Genomic DNA, 21,049 nt, shown 5'->3' on the forward strand with positions numbered 1-21,049 from the left:
TTATGAATAAAGTTGCTGTAAACTCCTAGCACAGATTTTTTTGTGGATGTGAGTTTTCAACTCCTTTAGGTAAATACCCAGCAGTGGATCTTACGGTAAAAGTATGTTTAGTTTTCTAAGAAACCACCAAACTGTCTTCCAAGGTGGCTGTACCATTTTGCATTCCTACCAGCAATGTTTGAGGGTTCTTGTTGCTCCATATTTTTGCCAGCATTTGGTGGTGTCCATGTTCCAGATTTTGGCTGTTCTAATAGGCTTGTGGTGGTATCTCATTTTAGTTTGCATTTCCCCGATGACACATAATGTGGAACATTCTTTCATCTGTTTGTTTGTCATCTGTATATCTTCTTTGGTAAGGTCTTTGGCCCATTTTTTAACCAAGTGGTTCTCTTACTGAGTTTTAAGAGGTTTTTATATATGTTGGTTAGCAGTCCTCTATAAAATGTGTCTTTTACAGATACTTCTCTCACCTGTGGCTTGTCTTCTCATCCTCTCGACATTCAGGTGTCCCACTCCATTTTTATTTTTAAGGAAGGTTTTACAAATACTACATGAATAATGTTCATCATATTAAAGATGTCCTTGTATTTATGTATTTAATGGGTTTTAATCATTTTCTGGCTAAAATCAGTTGAATTAGATGGGTCTTTAAAGATGACCTACCCCTGGGGTGCCTGGGTGGCTCAGTCGTTAAGCATCTGCTTTCGGCTCAGGTCATGATCCCAGGGTCCAGGGATCGAGCCCCGCATTGGGCTCCCTGCTCTGCGGGAAGCCTGCTTCTCCTTTTCCCATTCCCCCTGCTTGTGTTCCCTCTCTCGCTGTGCCTCTGTCAAATAAATAAATAAAATCTTTAAAAAAAAAAGATCTACCGCCTTTACTATATTTTAGAGGGAAGAAAGCAAGCTATCATTTGGGGAAGTTCTACTGTGTACCAGGCATAGAACTAGGCATTTTGACATCTGATGTCTCTAAATCTCCAGTTGGTATTTGGGCCTTTAATTTAAAATGAGTTAACAGAATTAGAACTGTCATTATTGAAGGAACCAACTGTTGGCTTCTCAGTGAATCTGATTAGCAATGCCCACTGGATTTTGGTTCTCTGTAGTGTCTCTTTGTAGTGGTTGGCATAGTATTTTCTCAGTCCCAGCTGGGGGTGATCTGAGTTGGGGAGTCATCTTGATGAGATTGCCAGAGGAACCCGTGGTAGAGGGCAGTAGGAAGCATGAATGCAGGCAGAATATAGTCAACTTTATATCAGACTTTGAATTCAGGGTTACATTAAGTTCAACTGTAAGACCCGCAAAGAAGTTTTACTAGGAGACCACTGTTGTAAATAATTATTGTCGGTTGTACTTTATTTTTTAATAAGGTATGTGGTTTGTTTTGGAAGCTGAAGCATGATAGTTGTCATGTCCATTTTCAATGATAAGTTTGTAATATTTATGCCTGTATGCTGGCTTTAGAATTTAAAAGGAAAGTTCATGCCTTGCTCACACTTTGATTCTGTCATGGTGAATGGGGGTCATAAGTGAGCACATATCCCAGCTAGTGCAGGAACCCTCGTGTGACGCCAGATACCGCGAGAAGCAGGCTGCGGTTGGATCTCGTAGCAGCATGGAGTCCAGCATTGTCTCACATCGCTTTGAGTGGGCCGCTTCCACCTGGCTGTAGCTTGGTTTCTACTCTTCATTTATGAAGACCACCATTTCCTGGAACTGTCGCCACCAGTGACTTCCTCACCATAGACCTTTTCCTTGATTTATCCCAAGGCTTTGACACGGTCAAGGACGAGACGTTTCATAAAACTGTCCTCCTCTGGCTTCTGTTTTCTGGCTTTCTGGTCCTCCTTACCTGGGGGTTCCCTGCTTCTTGCAGCACTTTTTTGGGGGGGACTCATTTTCCCTGTGCTCTTTAAATAGAAGCTTCAGTCCTCATCTTTATTAAGTTTGTTCTTATGCTTTGAAGATTTTATCTATGTCGATGCAAACAACTTACTTTTTTATGAATTACTGAATTTATTTTTTCAGGTGTGATTTCCTTTGGGCTACAGTTCTGTATTTTTAAATCGCCTTGGGTATTTTCATTCTGGTGTTATTTTTTAAAATCACATTCACATTCATTTTCCCTCTAGATTTCGGCTTCTTAACATAACATCTCTCTTAATAACATCACCTTTCTCTCATGAGGTGGTTTCTCTTTAACTCCCTTTAACCCCTGGGGTTTTGCCAGCATGAGAACTTTTTCAGTGAGTGTTGAATTTAGTGATATTAAAAATTTCATGTAGACAGATTTACGAGTGTCTGGATGATCATCATTTCACCTAGAACTGCCGTGAGACTTTGTGCTTTTAAGTTCGTATTTATTTACAATTATAGTGTTGAGCCTCTGGCTGGCTCAGTCGGTTGAGCATGCGACTCTTGATCTTGGGGTCATGAGTTTGAGCCCCACGCTGGGTGTGGAGCATACTTAAAAAAAGAAGTACTTTACAATTATATCGTTGCCAGGTGATTACCTAAAGCAGAGGGTGTAATGTTTTGATAACTTTTTTAATCATGAAAGATGTCAAAGTATAGCAAACATGTCTACCACCGAGAATTTGTTAACATAACACGTTAGTGTATTTAACAGTATTTCCTACTTGAGATCTGAGTTTTATAACTACTGTAATTCCGAAGTATTGATGAACATACTGTCAATAACTGGCAAAGAATAATGAAAATATCTGCATTTCTTGGTACATTCAGAGGTATTGCTAAAATTACTGTGATCTGTTGCCTACATTCATGATCGGAGGAATTGCCCAGTTTCAGCTAGAGTTTAGTGAAAAATAAATGTAATTTTTTCCCATCTGTAATCACAATGCCCCTGAATTCTGTCCATGACCCGCACTGAAGTCTCACCTCCACCCTCCCCCATAAGGAACATTTTTATTAGTTTTTGGTTTATCCTCCTCCTTTTTTTTTTCTATTTGAAAAAGAAAAATGTATCTGTAAGTGCATGTTGGTATTTACTCCCCTCGTGTGCAAAAGGAGCCGTGCTTTTTTCAGTTAATGCGTACGCTGAGACCTCCCTGTGTTACCCGCCAGCCAGCGGAGGTCGCCGCCTGCCTTCGTCACGGCACAGTGCTCCACTGCGTGGACATGCCATCTTTCAGCCCGGTCCCCCGGTGAGGGATTTTAGGTGGATTTTCAGGCTCTTGCAGTGACTGAACTCGAGTTTACAACCTCTTGTGGGTTCGGGCCAGTTTATTCCGGGGATAAAGTGCTAGAAGTGCAGTTGCAGCTCAAAGGGTAACAGCATCTGTGAGGTGGTCAGACACAGCCGAGTGACTGTTTGGGTCACGGAGCGTCCCATCAGCAACAGCTAAGTTGTTCTGAATCTTCAGTGCAAGGTCTGCCAATTCTGGAATCCAGAGATCAGTTTTGGGAGGTTAGAAAGTACAAGTTTGAGAGGCAGGCCTTGCCAGGCCCCGTTCGTTCCTCCCTGTGCACCCATTTGCGGTGCCTCCGCTCCCGCAGTACCTGCTGGCGGTGGGGGGCTTCGGCGGCTGGCCTGTCTTTCCCCATTGCAGGGAGTTGAGGTCCAGCCGCCCTCTCAGCTCGGATCACCTCTGGGTTTGTTTCTCTGCCTGTAAGTCCTTTTTGATCCCAGGTCCACAGGGCTGTCCGGCTGACGTCTCCAGAGTCCCATCACACGTGTGGCTTCCCTGCTCAGAAACCTTCCAGAGCCCTGCTGCCCCCACAGAACAAAGGCCTGGCGTCCTGTGCCTGCACACCCGCTCTCTGCCTCTGCACACCCCTCACCCATCCTTGCGCCATTCGTTTCTCTGCTTCGTGCCCTTCATCCCTTGTGAAACACCCTTCCTGTTCCCTCCTGCTGTTCAAATCCTGTTCATCCCCGAGAAATGGTTCAAAGCCCACATCTTGTGAAGCCGCCTTGATCCTTGCAGCCAGGATGATATCTTTCAGACCCGCTGAGCTCATATTGCAGTTTTTGTCTCTGTCTTTCATGTGGCAGTAAATCATGTATGCCATGGGACATCTCCTCTAGTACCTTCAGCTCAGCTAAGCCTTTTAAGTTACATTTTCACTTGTTCATATATGTTGCAGGGGAATATAAGCCCCTCTATTGGCAACATCTTCAATAGCAGTTCTGAAAGTACCCTTGGGTAGAACACTCGATGATACTGCTGTTTGTGCTGAGGGGCCTACTTGTGCGGAACCTGGTCATCCTGTAGAGAGATCCATTCCTTTTTCGTGAATGAACTGAATTTGACCCATAAAAATCTATAGCTAGCATGCTTTAAAGATGCTTTTTTTTTTCTTAACAGCTTTATTGAGGTACAATTCACATGCCATAAAGTTCAGTTGTTTTTAATGTATAATTCAGTGATTTTTAGTAAAAGCTACTGGGTTGTGCAGCCACCACATGATCAATTTTAGAACCTTCCCGTCACCTAGGAAAGATCCCGTATACCTATTTGCGGTCACTCTCCATCCCCAGCCCCAGGCAGGCACCACTCTATTGCCTGTCCCTAGGGCTTGCCTGGTCTGGACATTTCATGTAATAAAGGGAATCACATAATGTGTGGTATTTTGCATCTGGTTTTCGCAGCACGATGTGTTTGAGGCTCATCTGTGCTGTACTATAGCACATATCAGTACTTCGGTCTTTATTGCCAGATCGTGTTCGTTCTTCTGTATGACTGTATGACATTGTGCTTATCCATTCACCTGTTACTGGACATTTGGGTTGTTCCACTTTGGGGCTATTATAAAAATGTGCTATGAATATTTGTACGTAGGTCTTTGGGTAGACGTATGTTTTCTTGTGTTTGGGGTGGATACCTAGCACTGGAATTGATGGGTCATGTGGTAAGTTTATGTTAACTAAACCGGTCTTGTAATGCCCCAAATGTTTAATTACTAGCTTTGAGTAAAGACATAAACAAGGCAATTCAAGCACTTAAGATACATTCAGGTCTTAGGAATTTTGGTTTGAGAACGAGCAGAACCCACTTCCCATGTGGCCATGTGTTTCTGTTGCTTCTCTTTCTTTATAGCTATGGATTTAAAGGTTTTGAATGACTTTAAATAAGTAGATGATTCAGGCAATGTCTCTGAAAGCCATCTATTAGGATACTAATTGAAATTTTTTATGCTTCTTGTCAACTGTAATTGTTTGAACTTAATTGCAATTGTTCCCTTAGTTCTGTATAGAATTGGAATAATACAGTGAGTGTAAAGTTTGCAAGCCTTGAAATTCAGTAATGAAATCGTATAGATTTATCTCAGGTGATAAGTGCCCTTCCTGATAGATGTACAAGTAGAACCCTGATTCTGGAATGTGCAAATTGTTGGCCTACATTTATAAGGTATTAGCCCCTGTTCTAGCATCTTTAAAATTACTCTTTTATTTGGGAGGTGGGGTGCGCTGAGGGAGAGGGAGAAAGAGAATCTTAAGCAGGCTCCGTGCCCAGCGCACGGCACAGATGCAGGGCTCGATCTCATGATCCTGAGATCAGGACCTGAGCCAAAATCAAGAGTTGGAGGCTTAACCGACTGAGACACCCAGGTGCCCCAAGATTCCTTCTTGATTAAAAAGGTTAAACATTTAAATAGTTAACATTCAAGTACTAATTAATGAATATTCAAATGAAATAGTTTTAAATAGATTTGGGGTGTAAGTATAAATGTCCATTTCATGAATTTGCTAGCTCTTCCTCAATCTTTTTGTTTGCAGTCAACTGGACTTGTCAATACACATTCATATCATGAAGTTGTCACTTGTCGTTCTGCATGGTTCCTTTGCAAGCCAGGTTGTAATCTCTTGGTGGCACGCTTCTTAAGGAAGTGGAGTAAGAAATTTCTACCTCTCTAAAGAAGCATTGTGGGATGGGGTGATGGAAAGAACATGGCTTTAGACTCTAAACACTTGGGTCTGAGTCCTTGCTACTTACTTGCCGTGACTTTGGGCAGATTACTTAATATCTTTGAGCTTGACTTTCCTCACTTGTAAGAGATGGTACCATGCCCGGAATATAGTTACTGTAAGGATTAAATGAGAGTTCTAAGGCTGCTGTTGGCACAGTCTAGCATCCTAGCTTGCAGTAAATATCAGGTCCTCTCTTTACACAGTTAATAAACTGACCTGCAGCGGTTGCACTTGGTGCACACTGGGGGTGGTCATGGATGTGGTGGAGTGTAGACACAGGTCACTGGAGTTAATTCACTTAACAGAATGAATGGCTCTCTGTGTTTTAGAAAGTAACTCGGGCAGCAGTGTGGAGGGTGCATTGGAGGGGCAGGACCGGTGACAGCGAGGCCGGTGAACAGGGTTGTGTTAGTGACCCAGGTGAGATGACGGAGCTTGGACTGGAGTTGTGGTGTGTACAGAGAGCCTTGCGGATTCAGGAGCTACGAGGGGAGCGTTGATGGAAGTGATGCACAACGGGTGAGGACATGGGGAGTCGGAGCCAACTTGTCTTTCTAAGCTGGGAAATACAGAAGGGGGGGTGGTTGGTTCGAACGTCGAGAGGGCAGTCGGGGGCTCAGCACGGCCCTCATGTCGCGTGTCCGCAGAAGGCCCGGGGAGGACGGGGAAGGTGGGGTGCCGGCTGTTAGGGGGCAGGCGGTGCTTGCACTGCCACCTGAGGCTCCTGTTAACCGAGGTGGGAAGAAAGGCCGAGAGGGAGGCGTTCAGTTTTGGACACTACGATCGGGGGGTCGGGGGGAGGAATGGAGGACGGGGAGCTGGGTTGAGCAGAGGCTTGGAGCTGCAGGTGTGCAGAGGGTTGTGTGGCCATCTGTCATCAGGGCAAAGTAGGAGCGCCACACCACCCTGCGCGGGGGCCAGTCCTCCTGAAATCGTCAGAGTGACGCTGTAGCCATGTATCATCACCGTCCCCAACAAACTGCCTGCAGAGTTCACAGCCGGAAGCTGTAGCCGTCTTGCCGTGCACTTCAACCCAGGTTGCCTGAATCCGCCTCTTGCCCAGGTACTGCGTACATTTGGAACTTCAGTGGCATTTAAGAGTTTCTAATAAGACTTCAGAATTTCTCAGCCTGGCAACTTTGCGATCTCAGTTCTGAATGGCATTGAGTACCCTTTCACCTGCCGAATCGTTTTCTTATGTCTTGTGTATCAACTAGATGTTGCTAGAACATCACAGTATGTTCCAGGCATGTGAGGTACGACATACTACTGCAGGGAACGCCGGTGAACCCACTGGCCACCTCCCTGAATGGACTGTCGCCAGTGCCGCGCCTCCCGCCCCCTGGGAGCTCCCTGTGTGCCCTTGTCTGCAGCCATCTTGAATTGCCCTCCCCTCCCATCCTCTTGCCTTTCTTTCTAGTTTTACTTCGTATGTTGTGTAGCTTTGCTCCGATTTTTGTTAGCTTTTTATTCTAGAAAATAGGAACTACAATGTACATATCTGTTACTCAGCTTTTTTCCTGCAGTATTTTAGAGCAAATCCCAGGCATCACATCATTTCATGCAGGAGAGAATGGATCTCTACCAAGCATGGTACTTTGTTGTTGTTTTTAAACAACACATAAGCACGGTAAGACCACGGTGGCCCGTGCCGTAGCCAGATGCAGGTCTTCTCATTCTTGGTGGGGCTTGCCAGCCGTCTCCTCTCATAGAAGTACTCTAAAAAAATCAATATTCTGTATAAAACATTATCATACCAGGTGTATTCTCTGTCACCTTTTTCACTCAGTCTTTCTAAGATTCATCCATGTTGAAGCGTGTGGCTAAAATTGACTGAATTTGTTTGTGGTCTATTGTGTGACTGTCCTACGGTTTATCTGTGAATTCTCCTGTTAGCGGACGTGTGGGTTGTTTCCAGGTTTGGGTTTTTTGTTGCTCATATAAAGAGTGCAGTGAGTGCATGTGTTGGCACGTTTGTTGGTGTCCATACACAGAAGTTTCCCTAGGTGTAAACCGTTTGTTCTGCAGGACAGTTCATGTCTTAGGTGCCGTGCTGCAAATCAAAGTCAGGGTTTTAGGCATTCTTTTAACCAAGTGTTAGAAAATAAGTCATTACTTTATTGAGTAATACCCAGGATCATTTAAATTTTAATCAGATTTAAAATGTCACCAAACTAGAAAAGCAAAATTTAGCCTTGTTGTTTTTATTTCTTCCGTTTCTTTTAGGAAAAACCCTTTCTGTTCTGTGCAGCCTCCTCTTCCGGTTTAGGAACAATCTGCTCGTTTTCAGTCAGGATTATCTCAGGAGTGGCAGGGAATGCCCCTGAGGGGGTTAATCCGACCAGGAGCTCAGATTTCGTTCACCTGGATGTGCTCAGTGACCAGAGAACCTAAACCCTTAAGTTCAGCAACTCTGTTTTTAAGCATGTGCAGAAAAAACTTCGCTCTCTTTGGGTCACCAGCTCTGCATCCAGCCCCCCAGTTTGGCCTGGTGCACCTACCCAGCTCCGCCATTCTCAGGACAGAATGGCAGCATCGCTTCTGAAGAGTAACATCCTTCAGATGTTGGTGGCTTTTCAGATGTGCTTACTGCTGATGCCTGGGCAGTTTCTTAAAGTGAACACGAAGATTTTAATCACTTGATTTGCATGATTTTGTGGGGTTTTCTGGGTGAGGAGGATAGTGGATCATTTTCATAGATCACCTCATAACACTTACAGGAAGAGCTTGTTTTGTTTTTTTAACAGTGAATGTTAATTGTGTTTTCACAAACTCTTTATTTTTAGGAGAAACTAACATTTTAAGTCAGTGCTTTTTTATCTTTTTATATTTTCAAAAGCCAGTCAGCCTAACTGAAGCACTATAGTCTTTTTTTGAAAAACCTTGTTTCTGGTACAACTCTGATTTGAATCTATCTTTAACACTCCTCAGCTTTCGCTTCAGCAGCATCTGCTCAGTGTGTTTAGTCTTACAGAAAGAGAGGCCAATATCAGGACTTTATTAATAGGTAGAAGTGGTATCTGGACTTTCGGAGTAGTTGAGGTGAAATTGAGGATGGGTTATGATTCTCTTGTTACTTTAAAATATGTGGGTTTGTCCCCTTGAGTAGAGATGTAGTTATGTTCCTTCAAGGTCTTAAGAATTTATATTCCTGTCTGTTCTACGCTGAGGAATTGGGAGGGGAATAAAACATTAGGAGAATACAGGAAGCTTAATTGGTTAGATGTGTGGTTAAGAAATGCTTGGCCCTGTAGGCCAGTTCGAGGGCTATGGCCGAGTCTTACAAAGGGGAAGCCATCCTCCTTTCTGCACTTAGAGGCTTCAGTCCCCTTTGTGTCTCCCAGTGGTCACGGTTGCAAGCCCTATTTGACAAATTTTAGGTTGCTGGCCATCTTTCTGTCTTCTGAACTAGCACTCCCGGAGCTGCATTGCACATCGTCTCTGCCCAAACCTTACCCCCTCCCCTCACTTCCTCCCCGACCTCACTTCATGGAGCTCCCTGGAGTCCTACCCTGTGAATAGGAAACTCCTGTGTAGCCTCTGTCCACATTCCCTAAACTTCCTTGCTCATCCTCAATCGTTAAGCCTCCTCAAAGCCAACCTGTGGCTGTTTATATTCTCCCACATTCCGTAAGCCTCCAGGGTGAAGGTGGATCAGTGCCGCACAGTCAGAGACTGACTTTCTGGAGGTGCTGCGGGTTCCCCTCCCTGTGGTGGTCACCTGCTCACCATCAACTTCAGAAGTTCGTTGGACAATCTGGCATCCAGCCCAGTCCTCCTCTCCTTTCTCAGCACCCACCATCTCAGGTGGTTCACCACCTGTGTGCACATTGCTCCCTGTGCCTTGGCCGTCACTTCCTTGAGCTCCATTCTGTTCTAGTCCTTCTCAGGCCTGGCCCCTCAGCCTGGGCCTTACCACCCAGACTGCATTATTTCCCGGGTCAGTGATCTGACCTCCCGCTGCCAGCCACAGCCTTCTGTCCTCCTGACCCTCGCTCTCTTTCTCAGACGTCACATCCCCCTTCCAGCTTTTCTTACTTCTTCATGGCCAAAATAGTCTGCAACTCTGGCCCTCCCAACCCATTCCAGTTCGATTTCTATCCTTAAAACCACAGTGAGGTGTCACCAGTGACTACAAACTAAAGCCAGAAGCTGCATTTCCTCATGATGATGAAAATAATAGCTATCATTTATTCTCTGTGTGGTCTCACTCTTCCTGACCCCCAGGAGATACATTAAGTGATTTACCCAAGATCATACAAGAAGTAAAGGGCTGAGCCTTTTGTATGACTATGATGAGGCCCCGCCGACCATGGCTCTTGCTTCCTGTGGCCTCCAGGATAGGGGTCCTCTCGTTGTTTGGGCTGTAACTTTACAGATACAGACTCTGGTTCCCCATCATCTAGTCAGTTTCCAAATGTCCGCAGGACTCAGTTTGGGCCCATCTGTTTCTGTCATTTCTCTGACTGACTCTGGTTCCCAGACTCCAGTAGTGCCTGTCAGAGATGATCTCTCCACAGCCCGGCCTCCTAGGATGATTCACAAGCACTGAGTAACCTGCCTCCCACCGATCTGTTCTTGCCGTTCCTCCTCTGCTGTGTTCTAACCTGGTAGATGGTTCCATAGTCCATTTATCGTATAGATACATACAGGCCTTTATCGTGCACAGTCAAGTCAGCGGGAGAGAAATCCTTAGAAGACTGCTTGTTCTAGTATCACTTACAACTCTTGAAAAATAAACACCTACAAGCTCTTTAACAGGGGACTAGTTTGATGAACAGTAGACTTTTAGCTCCAGAAACAAGGAGGTGTATTTCATTAAGTGAAGTGACGTATATTTCATTATTAAAGAAAAAGTTGCAAAACTGTGTGGTTGATCCCAAGAAGGTTAGAAATAAGTAGGGATCAGTGCAGAGTTACCTTAAAAAAAAAAAATTAGGCTCTGTTGTTCCTTGAAACATTAGTTTTTTTGAAAAACCTGTCCTGAGGTATGTCCAAGAAAAAATACTCTATGGCCAAGTCAGCTTGAGTGGATGGAGATTCATAAGATATGTCCACTTAATAAGGCCTCCAAAGTCTTGTAGCAAACAAAACTATTTAACTTCACGAAAGTTAGCATTTCCCATAACCTTTGATATTCTTTCTGTTGAGTTGATGTTCCAGTGAGTGTTTGGTGGAAGACTGTTACAAGTGCTCATTTTAAAAAAAGCCCTTTTATTACTAATGAGACTCTGAATTACTAATATCAAAGAGGATATATTTTTCAGGATTCTTGGAGGTGGTTTATTTAGTTTGCACATCTAATCAATGAAGGAATTTTGTGCACCATTAATCTTGAGAAATGGGCTGTTTGGTTAGTTCACAATTTGAATTGTTAGAAAGCTTGTTTAATGTGGATTCTGTTGCCTTTCATACCCCTTTGGAACAACATAGTCTTTGAGAGAAGTCCTTAAATGTACAGCCTCCCTTTTCCTTTATTACGTGTTTGTTTTGACTCTGTGTTCCATCCCACTATCTTATTTTCCTAGGCAGAGATGAAAGTGAAGTGGAGTAGTGCATGTGCCTGTGTTGTGATTTGTTGGGGCTTCACTGGATCCAGTGGGCACTGCTTCTGGTCCCTGCCCGTGATGGGTTGTGTTTCGTGCCTTGGTTTCCTGTACGAATCTGCAGATTCTGTGTCTGAAAACTTCAGTGGTACTCCTGGATGTTCATGACCGCAGATGGTAAACCCAGTAATGTCAAGGGTCTACTCTACCAGAGGACTTTTTTTTTTTTTTTTAAGGTTCTATTTATTTGCGAGAGAGAGAATGAGAGACAGAGAGCATGAGAGGGAGGAGGGTCAGAGGGAGAAGCAGACTCCCTGCTGAGCAGGGAGCCTAATGTGGGACTCGATCCCGGGACTCCAGGATCATGACCTGAGCCGAAGGCAGTGGCTTAACCAACTGAGCCACCCAGGCGCCCCTACCAGAGGACTTTTGAAAACGACCTAACTTCCTAAGTATAGATTTTTAGTTTTGTCTTTGTTTTTCATAGCGATTGCCTTTTTGGACCTCCAGAGTTTTTTTGGCTATGTAATATGATTTATTGGGAAAATATTTTTACCCCTTACCTAAAAACCATTTGAAACTGACTTCTTATTTAAGTCTGCTTAAGGCTATTGACAGTTTTGATGGACTGGTCCAGAGATGGAGGCCAGAGAGTTTGTATAGTGGTGTATTTCTGAAATTTCAACATTGACAGATAAGCCCATCTTTTATGGGCACCTATGTCATATGTTATTACTCCAAGCGATCTTACAGTTTAATTCATCAAACACTTGAGTGGTGCATGAGCAGATTAACCCCCTTGCCCCGCCCCACCACCACCACACCCAAGTGGAAAACTATTACTAGAGCATTGTGTGTCCGTTCGGACAGCCTGGTGGATACGAGGTGCCCCGCCTGGGGGCCCCTTCAGGAAGGGCGTTGGCTGCCAGCGTGGGCAGTCTGGTCAGCAGGTGCCCCAACTTTCAGCTCTTTCAGGGCCTGCCTCAGCTGCAGAGAGCGGCCCGGCCTGGCCCACTTTCGGCGACTGCGCCCTTGTGTGTGACACTCTGACGGTGGGTGCTTCCCACAGAGCTCCCTATGGGCCGGGTGCCAGCTTCGTAGGGGCTTGGTCACAGCTCACTCTCTGCCTGATCCTGCTTCCCTCATCGCACGGATGCTTCATGCCTAAGAATCATCTCCCGCCCAAACTCTGTCCCCGCATCTGCTCCGGAAAGGCCACCCAGATACCAGCAGGTCGGCTCCTGCTGTCAGCATGTGGTCTGACCTTTAAAACATGTTTCGATATGCTTGCTTGTAATGTTTCCTTTTAAACTTAGTTTTAGACTTCTTTGCTGTAATATTAATAATAAATGTTTAAGTATATCGGTGTGAGGCTCCCTAGGGGATATTGAAAATACAAGGTAAAGATATCCTCTTTAAACTTCTGGGTTAAACACAGGGCGCCTGGGTGGCTCCGTCGGTTAAGTGTCAGACCCTTGATTTTGGCCCAGGTCCTGATCTCAGGGTCGTGGGATGGAGCCCCTTGCCTGGGCTCCATGCTGGATGTGGAGCCTGCTTAAGATTCTCTCTCTCCCTCTCCCTCAGCTCCTCCCCTGCCCCACCCCTCCCCTGCATGCATGTGTGAGTTCTCTCCCTCCCTCCCCTCTCCCCCCTCTCTCAAAAATAAATAAGTAAACAAACTTCTGAGTTAAATAGATGAGGACATGTGAGTTTTTGAGAACCTCAGATCAACTGTGTATGAATTTGGGGGTACCCAGTGGGGACAATTAGAAAACTGGGACAGGTAGTTTGAAATAGAATATTTTGCTTATTTTCCAGCATATTCTGCATATAAACTGAGGTGTGCTATGGCACAAAGCTACATGTGTACAACTAGACATAAAGCGTGTGTAATACAGTAAACTTGACATTTTAACATGAAAAGGTTGTATTTGATCTTGTAGAGTATCAGCAAGTCTTGGTGTAGAGTAAGATTCGTTACTAGAATCAGAAGTGTAGTAGAGGAAGGAAGAGCTTGTAAAGCACATATTTGGACGCTGCTGCTGAGCTAGGAGAGTGGAGGTGTTCTAGAGAAAACTCATATTGACCATTTTATTTGGTGTGTTTTAATTTTGCCAGAGGATAAGTGGTGTCTTGACTTGATCCTTTCCGCTGTTCAGTGGTTTTCTTAGTTTAAAAAATGTCAGGCATTTTTTTAAAAGTTGGCTTTCTTAAATTTTAAAATATTTGAATGGATTTAATATTGATACAGCTAGGACTGATTTGTTAGTTCTTTCAAACCATTGGCTGTTTTAATTAGAGCTGTTTGGGTTCCTAAGATTAATAAGTAGAAAATTGGTGAATCTGGGTTTTTCTTTTGGCTCTTTTAGTGGTTTCCCTGGGGGGGGAGGGGGTTGTTTTGTTTTGGTTTTTGTTTTTTTGCTTTTTGGGGGTTTTTTTGTTTGTTTTTTAAACCTTTTTTAAAAAGTTTTTTATTTTAATTCCAGATACAGTGTTATGTTAGCTTCAGGTATACAATATAGTGATTCAACAATTCTATACTTTACTCAGTGCTCATCATAATAAGTGTGCTCTGTAATCCCCATCACCAGTCTCACCCATCTCCCTACCCACCTCCCCTCTGGTGACCATCAGTTTCTTCTCTGTAGTTAAGTGTGTTTCTTGGTTTCTCTCTCTCTTTTTTTCTTTGCTTGTTTTATTTCTTAAATTCCACTTATGAATGATACTGTATGGTATTTGTCTTTCTCTGACTGGCTTATTTTGCTTAGCATCATACTCTAGCTCCATCCATGTTGTTGCAAATGGTAAGATTTTTTTTTCTTTTTTGTGGCTGAGTAATATTCTACTCAGTAGTAACATTCTACTCTATGTGCCACATCTACTTTATTCATCAGTTAATGGGCACTTGGGCTGCTTCCGTAATTTGGCACTTGTAAATAATGCTGCAATAGACATAAGAGTGCGTGAATCCCTTTGAATTAGCGTTTTTGTATTTTTTCGGTAAATACTCAGTAGCTCGATTACTGGATTATAGGGTAGTTCTATTTGTAACTTTTTGAGGAACCTCCATACTGTTACCAGTTTGCATTCCCAACAACAGTGCAAGAGGGTTCCTTTTTCACCCCATCCTTGCCAACACCTGTTGTTTCTTGTGTTTTTGATTTTAGCCATTCTGATTGGTAGGAGATGAAATCTCATTGTAGTTTTGATTTGTATTTCCCTGATGATGAATGATGTTGAGCATCTTTTCATGTGTCTGTTTGCCATCTGGATGTCTCCTTTGGAGAAATGTTTCTTCATGTCTTCTGCCCATTTTTTAGTTGGAGTATTTGGGGTTTTTTGGTGTTGAGTTGTATCAATTCTTCATATATTTTGGATACTAACCCATTATTGGATGTGTCATTTGCAGATAATCTTCCATTCAGTAGATTGTCCTTCAGTTTTGTTGATTGTTTTCTTTGCATGTGGAAGCAGCTTTTTATTTTTATGTTCCAAAATTGGTGGGGTTTTTTTGTTTTGTTTTGTTTTTGTTTGGTTTGGTTTTTTTGCTTTTATTTCCCTTGCCTCAGGAGGCTTATCGAGAAAAATGTTGCTACGGCTGATGTCAGAGAAATGACTGCCTGTGTTCTCTTCAAGGATTTTTATGCTTTCAGGTCTCACATTTAGGCCTTTAATCCATTTTGAGTTTATTTTTGTGTATGGTGTAAGAAAGTAGTCCATTTTCCTTCTTTTGCACGTAGCTGTCCTGTTTCCCAACACCATTTGTTGAAGAAACTGTCTTTTTCCCATTGTATATTCTTGCCTCCTTTGTTGAAGATTAATCAGCCATATAATTGTGGGTTTATTTCTGGGTTTTCCATTTTAGGCCACTGATCTGTCTGTTTTTGTGCCAGTACCATACTGTTTTGATCACTCTGTATAACTTTGTCATATAACTTGAAGTCTGGAATTGTGATACCTCCAATTTTGTTTTTCTTTTTCAAGACTATTTTGGCTACTTGGGGGGGGGGTCTCTTGTGGTTCCATACAAATTTTAGGATTGATTGTTCTAGTTCTGTGAAAAATGCATTGGTATTTTGATAGGGATTGCATTAAATCTGTAGATTGCTTAGGTGGTTACAGGTATTTATTTTAACAATATTTGTTCTTCCAATCCATGAGCGTGAGATGTCTTTCCGTTTGTGTTGTCTTCATTTTCTTTCATCAGTGTTTTATGGTGTTGAGCGTACAGGTCTTTCACCTCTTTGGCTGTTTATTCCTAGGTATTTTTATTATTTTTGGTGCAGTTGTAAATGGGCTTCTTTTCTTAATTTCTCTTTCTGCTGCTTCATTATTAGTGTATAGACATACAACAGATTTCTGTATATTGATTTGCTAAATTTACCGCGTTCATTTATCAGTTCTAGTAGTTTTCTCATGGAGTTTTTAGGGTTTTCTACCTATAGTTATCATGCCATCTGCAAATACCGAGTGTTTTACTTCTACCTTGCCAACTTGGATGCTTTTTATTTCTTTTTCTTGTCTGATAGTTGTGACTAGGACTTCCAGTACTATGTTGAATAAAAGTGGTGAGAGTGGACTTTCTTGTCTTGTTCCTGACTGTAGGGGAAAGCCTCTCAGTATTTCCCCTTTGAAGATGATGTTAGCTGTGGGTTTTTCATAGACGGTCATTATTACATTGAGATCTACTTTGTTAAGGATTTTTATCATGAATGGATGTTGTACTTTGTGAAATGCTTTTTCTGCATCTACTGAAATGATAATACGGTTTTTATCTTTTTTCTCATTGATGTGATGTATCACGTTGGTTGATTTGCGAATACTGAAATTAGTTTCCCTATTTATTGACACCTTACAAATGAAAGAACCTAAAATTCAGACTAGAGTACTGGGGAATCCTGGCTTTTGAGAATCCAGGGGTCTGCTTGTGGTCCTGCCACTTTCTAGCATTATAACCTTGGTCAGGTTTGATTGCTTCTCTGACTCAGGTTTTTTTTTATCTGTAAAAGGAAGGGCCAGAAGTATGTTTAAGGTTAACCTCTAATCCTATTGTAATTGGCTCTTATGAGCAAATATTTTTGGTACAGAAATGTGTAGTACATAAATTTTCCAGTGTACAAGTCTGTCACCTACCAGAAGTTAATGGGTTAGCTTTTCAGGAAGGGGCTTTATTCCACAGCAGTAGTGCTGTGCCTGCTCTGATTTACTATAAATAGTACATAAGACTGCCTGTGGAAGTGCCTGGCACATGGTAGTTTCCTACTATATATTTGTTAAATAAAATATTAATGATCACTGAATTTCTAGAACTCTTCTAAGTCTGTTTAAACACCATGTTAAAATATGTATACATTTGCAATGACCAGAATAATACACAGCATTACTAAATGAGACAGCAAGAAATAAATTTTAGCCTAAAATCTAGTGTTTGAAGGAAAAAGTTTAGAAGAAACAAGATAGAATTTAATGGAGATTCTAAAGGGGGACTTGGGGGCAAGTTCAGATGCTTTCTAATAGTGGTATTTCCTTATTTTTAAAGCCTTTAAAAACATCCAGCTTTTTAATTCCTTGGTTTATTATTTCATTTATTCATACAAAACACTGACCTATGCACCAGGCTCTGAACTAGGTTCTCAGGATACTATGGTGAGCCAAAAGAGATGGTCTCTGTGCCATGGATCCTTCTCACTAGAGAAGAGAGGAACCCCGACAGGGAATTAACCAGGAATAAGCATAAGAAGGGAAAGTCCCATGAAGTGGGCGAACCTTGTCTGGGGCTTGTAGTGAGTCTGACTGACTGGGCGGAGGATGCGCGCAGGGGCTCTCTGGCACGAGCGGCAGCAGATGCAGTGATCCTCAGGAGCGGGGAGCGGACTGGCACAGCCAGGAAAGGAGGGGAAAGCCTGCACGGCTGTGCCCAAGGGGACGAAGGGGAGTTTTGTAAGAGACACACAGAGAGATAGAAAGGTCCCGTCGTAGAGAGTGAGTGGCTTGCACAGCGTGGCTGCCAGGGCTCTGGGCAGGGCTCTGGGCAGGGCTGGGTCTGGGCAGGGCAGGGTCCAGGCAGGGCTGGCTCTGGGCAGAGCTCCGGGCAGGGCAGGGTCCGGGCAGGGCAGGGTCTGGGCAGGGCTGGCTCCTGGGCCAGGCTGCGGTCCCTTGTCAGGTGCGCGAGGGAGGGGCTGTGGCTTTTGTGCTTGACTGTTGGTGTTGGGGGGTGGTGTGGAAATGATTAATCTCCTATAAAACAACTCAGTAAATTGTTTCAAGTTTTCCCAAAGAGAAGAGAAGATCTGGGAGTGCCTTGTTCAGGATTTCCCTGCCTCTGACACCAGTTTGACTGCCTGTTGCTCTTGGGGTGATGCCTAATCAGATTTCTAGTTTTAGACTCAGCTGCTGTGTGAAGCCTCGAGGGGGTGAGTCAAGGGGAGGGGCGCTCTGGGAGTCCAGTGTAGACGGCTCAGACGGCAGCCCAGTGTGCGACGACGAGGACGACGACGACGATGACAGTGATGATGATGTCGTCATCCTCATCGTCCACTGGGATGGGAAACGGAGGCAGTGAGTGAGTGGATGTGACATGACCCCAGAGGGTAAAATCAGTAGCCCTAGACTGTGAAAGAGTAGGAAGGAGGCATTAGAATTAGTCCCCAATTTCTGACACGTGGATACATGGAGCTGCCACTTACGGAGATGGGCAGCCGCGGTGAACAGTGGAGCTGGGACAGTCCCTGAGTTCAGCCGTAGACCTGCGGGGTGTGCGACATCCAGGAGGGGATTGAACTAGGCACTCGGATGTAGAGCCAAGCCTGGACTTGAGAGAAGCCAGCTGGGCTGGAGATACACTTCGTGAGTTGCTGGCATGTGGAGGTTTGAAGAAGGAAGGTTGATGGTGGCTCCATAGGAATCCATTTACTTGAAGTTACTTTTAGGGTGCCCAGTGGAAATGATAGGGTGAGGAAAAGGTGAAAATGGGAGGAATGGAACATTTTTCTCAGTTGCTGCTAGAAATTAGAAGAGGAGAAAAAGGAGTAAAAGAGCATCTAGAGAAGGCTTATCTAAGATAGAATTAACTGTGTGAGTCTGGGGAATTTAAGTGATAATTTCCCCTTAGGGGAAAATTAAGTGTGAGGAAGGAGTGCAGGCTTAACTAGGTAATGATACCAGGCAGTACCACGAGTCCCAGCCGCACTATCGAGTCGGGGCTTGGCCTGATCCCCCCAAGGTAGACGGAAGGAAGGATTGCACTTATATTTAGGGAACATTTGCAAAGCGGTTGCTGAGTTGTTGGTTTCCTTTAAAACTTGAGGGAATTCTTGTGTTAGCGATCTTTGTATTCTGCATTTGAACATACTTCTTTGAATGGATGATGTAAAATACTTTCAGGATCAAGAACGGGATTGTGGTTTCATAAAATATTAGGTCCCAAAGCTTAGATTATAAGTATTAGAGATGATTTAGTTTTCAGTAGTTCAGACTTGATCCACAAGCATGAACTGCATTCTCCTTAAATATGCCTTAGCCTAGGGAGAGCTCTGTGATGCCATCGAAGATGCAGGATGCCCCCAGTTCCTTGCGGAGCTCAAACCTGAATTGGCAGGCTTTGACAGCCCATCCTTATTGCTCCAGACACCGTTCACCTCCCAACATTTATTTTATGGAGCCATTAAAATAATTCATTGTTTCTTAATTTTACAGGAGTACTCATTTAACAAGCTCCACATTTTGATGTGATAGACACAGACGATCTGTAAGGTGTGACCGTAGTATTGCATATGGAGGAATACTGAGTTAACATGATACTGAATAGTGAGGTCCTTTATCTGTGGATCCCGAGATCCTAAAGCATTATAAGTTATATTTTGTAGTAGCCTTATACACTTGGAAATAATAGCCAGTATTATTTGTTGAGCATTTACTCTGTGTTAAATATTGTATCTGCGTTGTCTTACTTAAGTTTCACAGTAACTGTCTGAAGAAAATGATTGCCCCCCCCTTTTGTAGATTCAGAAATTGAGGCTTAGAGAAGTGAGAAGTGTGAAGTACCTTACCCAAGTCCTCATACCCAGTAGGTGTGGAGCTGAGCTTCAAACCCCAGTCTCTGAATTTAAGGAACATCTTAAATTTTGATGATTCTTGGGGCGCCTGGGTGGCTCGGTCGGTTGGGTGTCTGCCTTCGGCTCAGGTCATGATCCCAGGGTCCTGGGATCGAGCCCCGCATCAGGCTCCCTGCTCAGCGGGGAATCTGCTTCTCCCTCTGCCTGCCGCTCTGCCTACTTGTGCTCTCTATCTCTCTGTCAAATAAATAAATAGTCTTTAAAAAAAAAAATTTTTTTTTTGATGATTCTTGCCAGATTCCCTTCTGAAAGGGGAGTGACCATTTCCCTGCACCTCAGCCTCACCAACATCTGCATTTTTGCAAAGTGCTAAGTGAAAAATTCTTAAAATTCACAGATAACCAGTGAGGCTGGTTTTTCCTACTTTTTAGGTATTTGATTTTCTGGGAGTTTCCTTTGGGTTTATCTTTGTAATTGTTATGTGGGTCAAGTCATATAGTTTAAGTTTTACCTCAGAAGGCAAAGAAAGGCTACAGTGTTAGTTGTGCTTACGCAGTTTCACCCAGCTTCTCTTGTGAGCACTTTTCTTGAGTTCATAGGATTCCGAACTAAATCTCTTAAGTAAGCATATTTCTGTACGTAGATCATATGAATTTGTTTCCACAGAGAAAGAGAAATATTCTCTAGATTAGCGTGGTACCCTCTAATGCCTACAGACAATGTTTCTATCTGTGTGGCAGGCACCCTATTACCCACCCCAGGATGTCAAGAAAAAATTCATTAACTTGCTTTATTTTTTCTTCAGGTTTGCCTGCAATGAGATTTCATTCTCTACATTTAAAGGACATCCTTTCTGAGCTGCTGTGAATAAATTTGGAATGATACTGTATATTTTCATCTAATGGAGAATTAGCTGTACCTTGCATAAGGATTGCTACACTGGACGACTTCAGAATATTACTCACAATGTCATCAAACAGGAGTCAGAATCCCCATGGACTGAAGCAGATTGGCCTTGACCAGATATGGGACGACCTCAGAGCTGGAATCCAGCAAGTATATACCAGACAAAGTATGGCAAAATCCAGATACATGGAACTCTACACGTATCCTACTGCTTGAGCTGAAATTAATTTGCTTAGAATTTTGATTATTCACTAGTACGATCTGTGAATTGTTAGAAGTTTTGCATCGTGTTTTCTCTTTCCAGCTCACCCTGTGATATAATCAGAGTTCTTTTTGTAGCTTTAAAAATGAACTCACTCTTTTTTAAGTTTTTTGACCAGAGGTGAAATTGGCTAGTTGGTTAGTCTAAAACAATGCTGTTCAGTGTAGTAGTTACTCGCTCCATGTGGCTGTTTACATTTGCAGTCACTTAAAATGAACAGTTCCTAAGTCATGGTTTCTATATTTCAGGTGCTTGGTAGGTGGCAGACAACTTCTGTCATTGCAGAAAGTTCTGCAAGGGTCAACTGTAGTTACAATACAGTAACTTTCTTTTTTTTTTTTTGGTAG

At 43.3% G+C, this 21,049-nt stretch overlaps 1 protein-coding gene across 6 annotated transcripts in view; it reads left to right on the plus strand.

Moving 5' to 3' along the window:
* The window catches only part of CUL1 (cullin 1), a 100,614-nt gene that overhangs the window by 15,647 nt on the left and 63,918 nt on the right, over positions 1 to 21,049 (plus strand). For 5 of the 6 annotated variants that reach the window (XM_036121188.2, XM_036121178.2, XM_078059690.1 and 2 more), the window contains exon 2: positions 20,340 to 20,640. In XM_036121188.2, the coding sequence (XP_035977081.1) occupies positions 20,501 to 20,640 (140 nt within the window). In that variant the 5' untranslated portion in view covers positions 20,340 to 20,500. Of the gene's footprint in view, positions 1 to 6,975; positions 6,998 to 20,339; positions 20,641 to 21,049 lie in introns of those variants that run through there. The other variant, XM_078059691.1, reaches the window with a different exon arrangement.

The sequence above is a fragment of the Halichoerus grypus genome, chromosome 12, assembly GCF_964656455.1.
Source record: "Halichoerus grypus chromosome 12, mHalGry1.hap1.1, whole genome shotgun sequence".
Taxonomy (NCBI): domain Eukaryota; kingdom Metazoa; phylum Chordata; class Mammalia; order Carnivora; family Phocidae; genus Halichoerus; species Halichoerus grypus.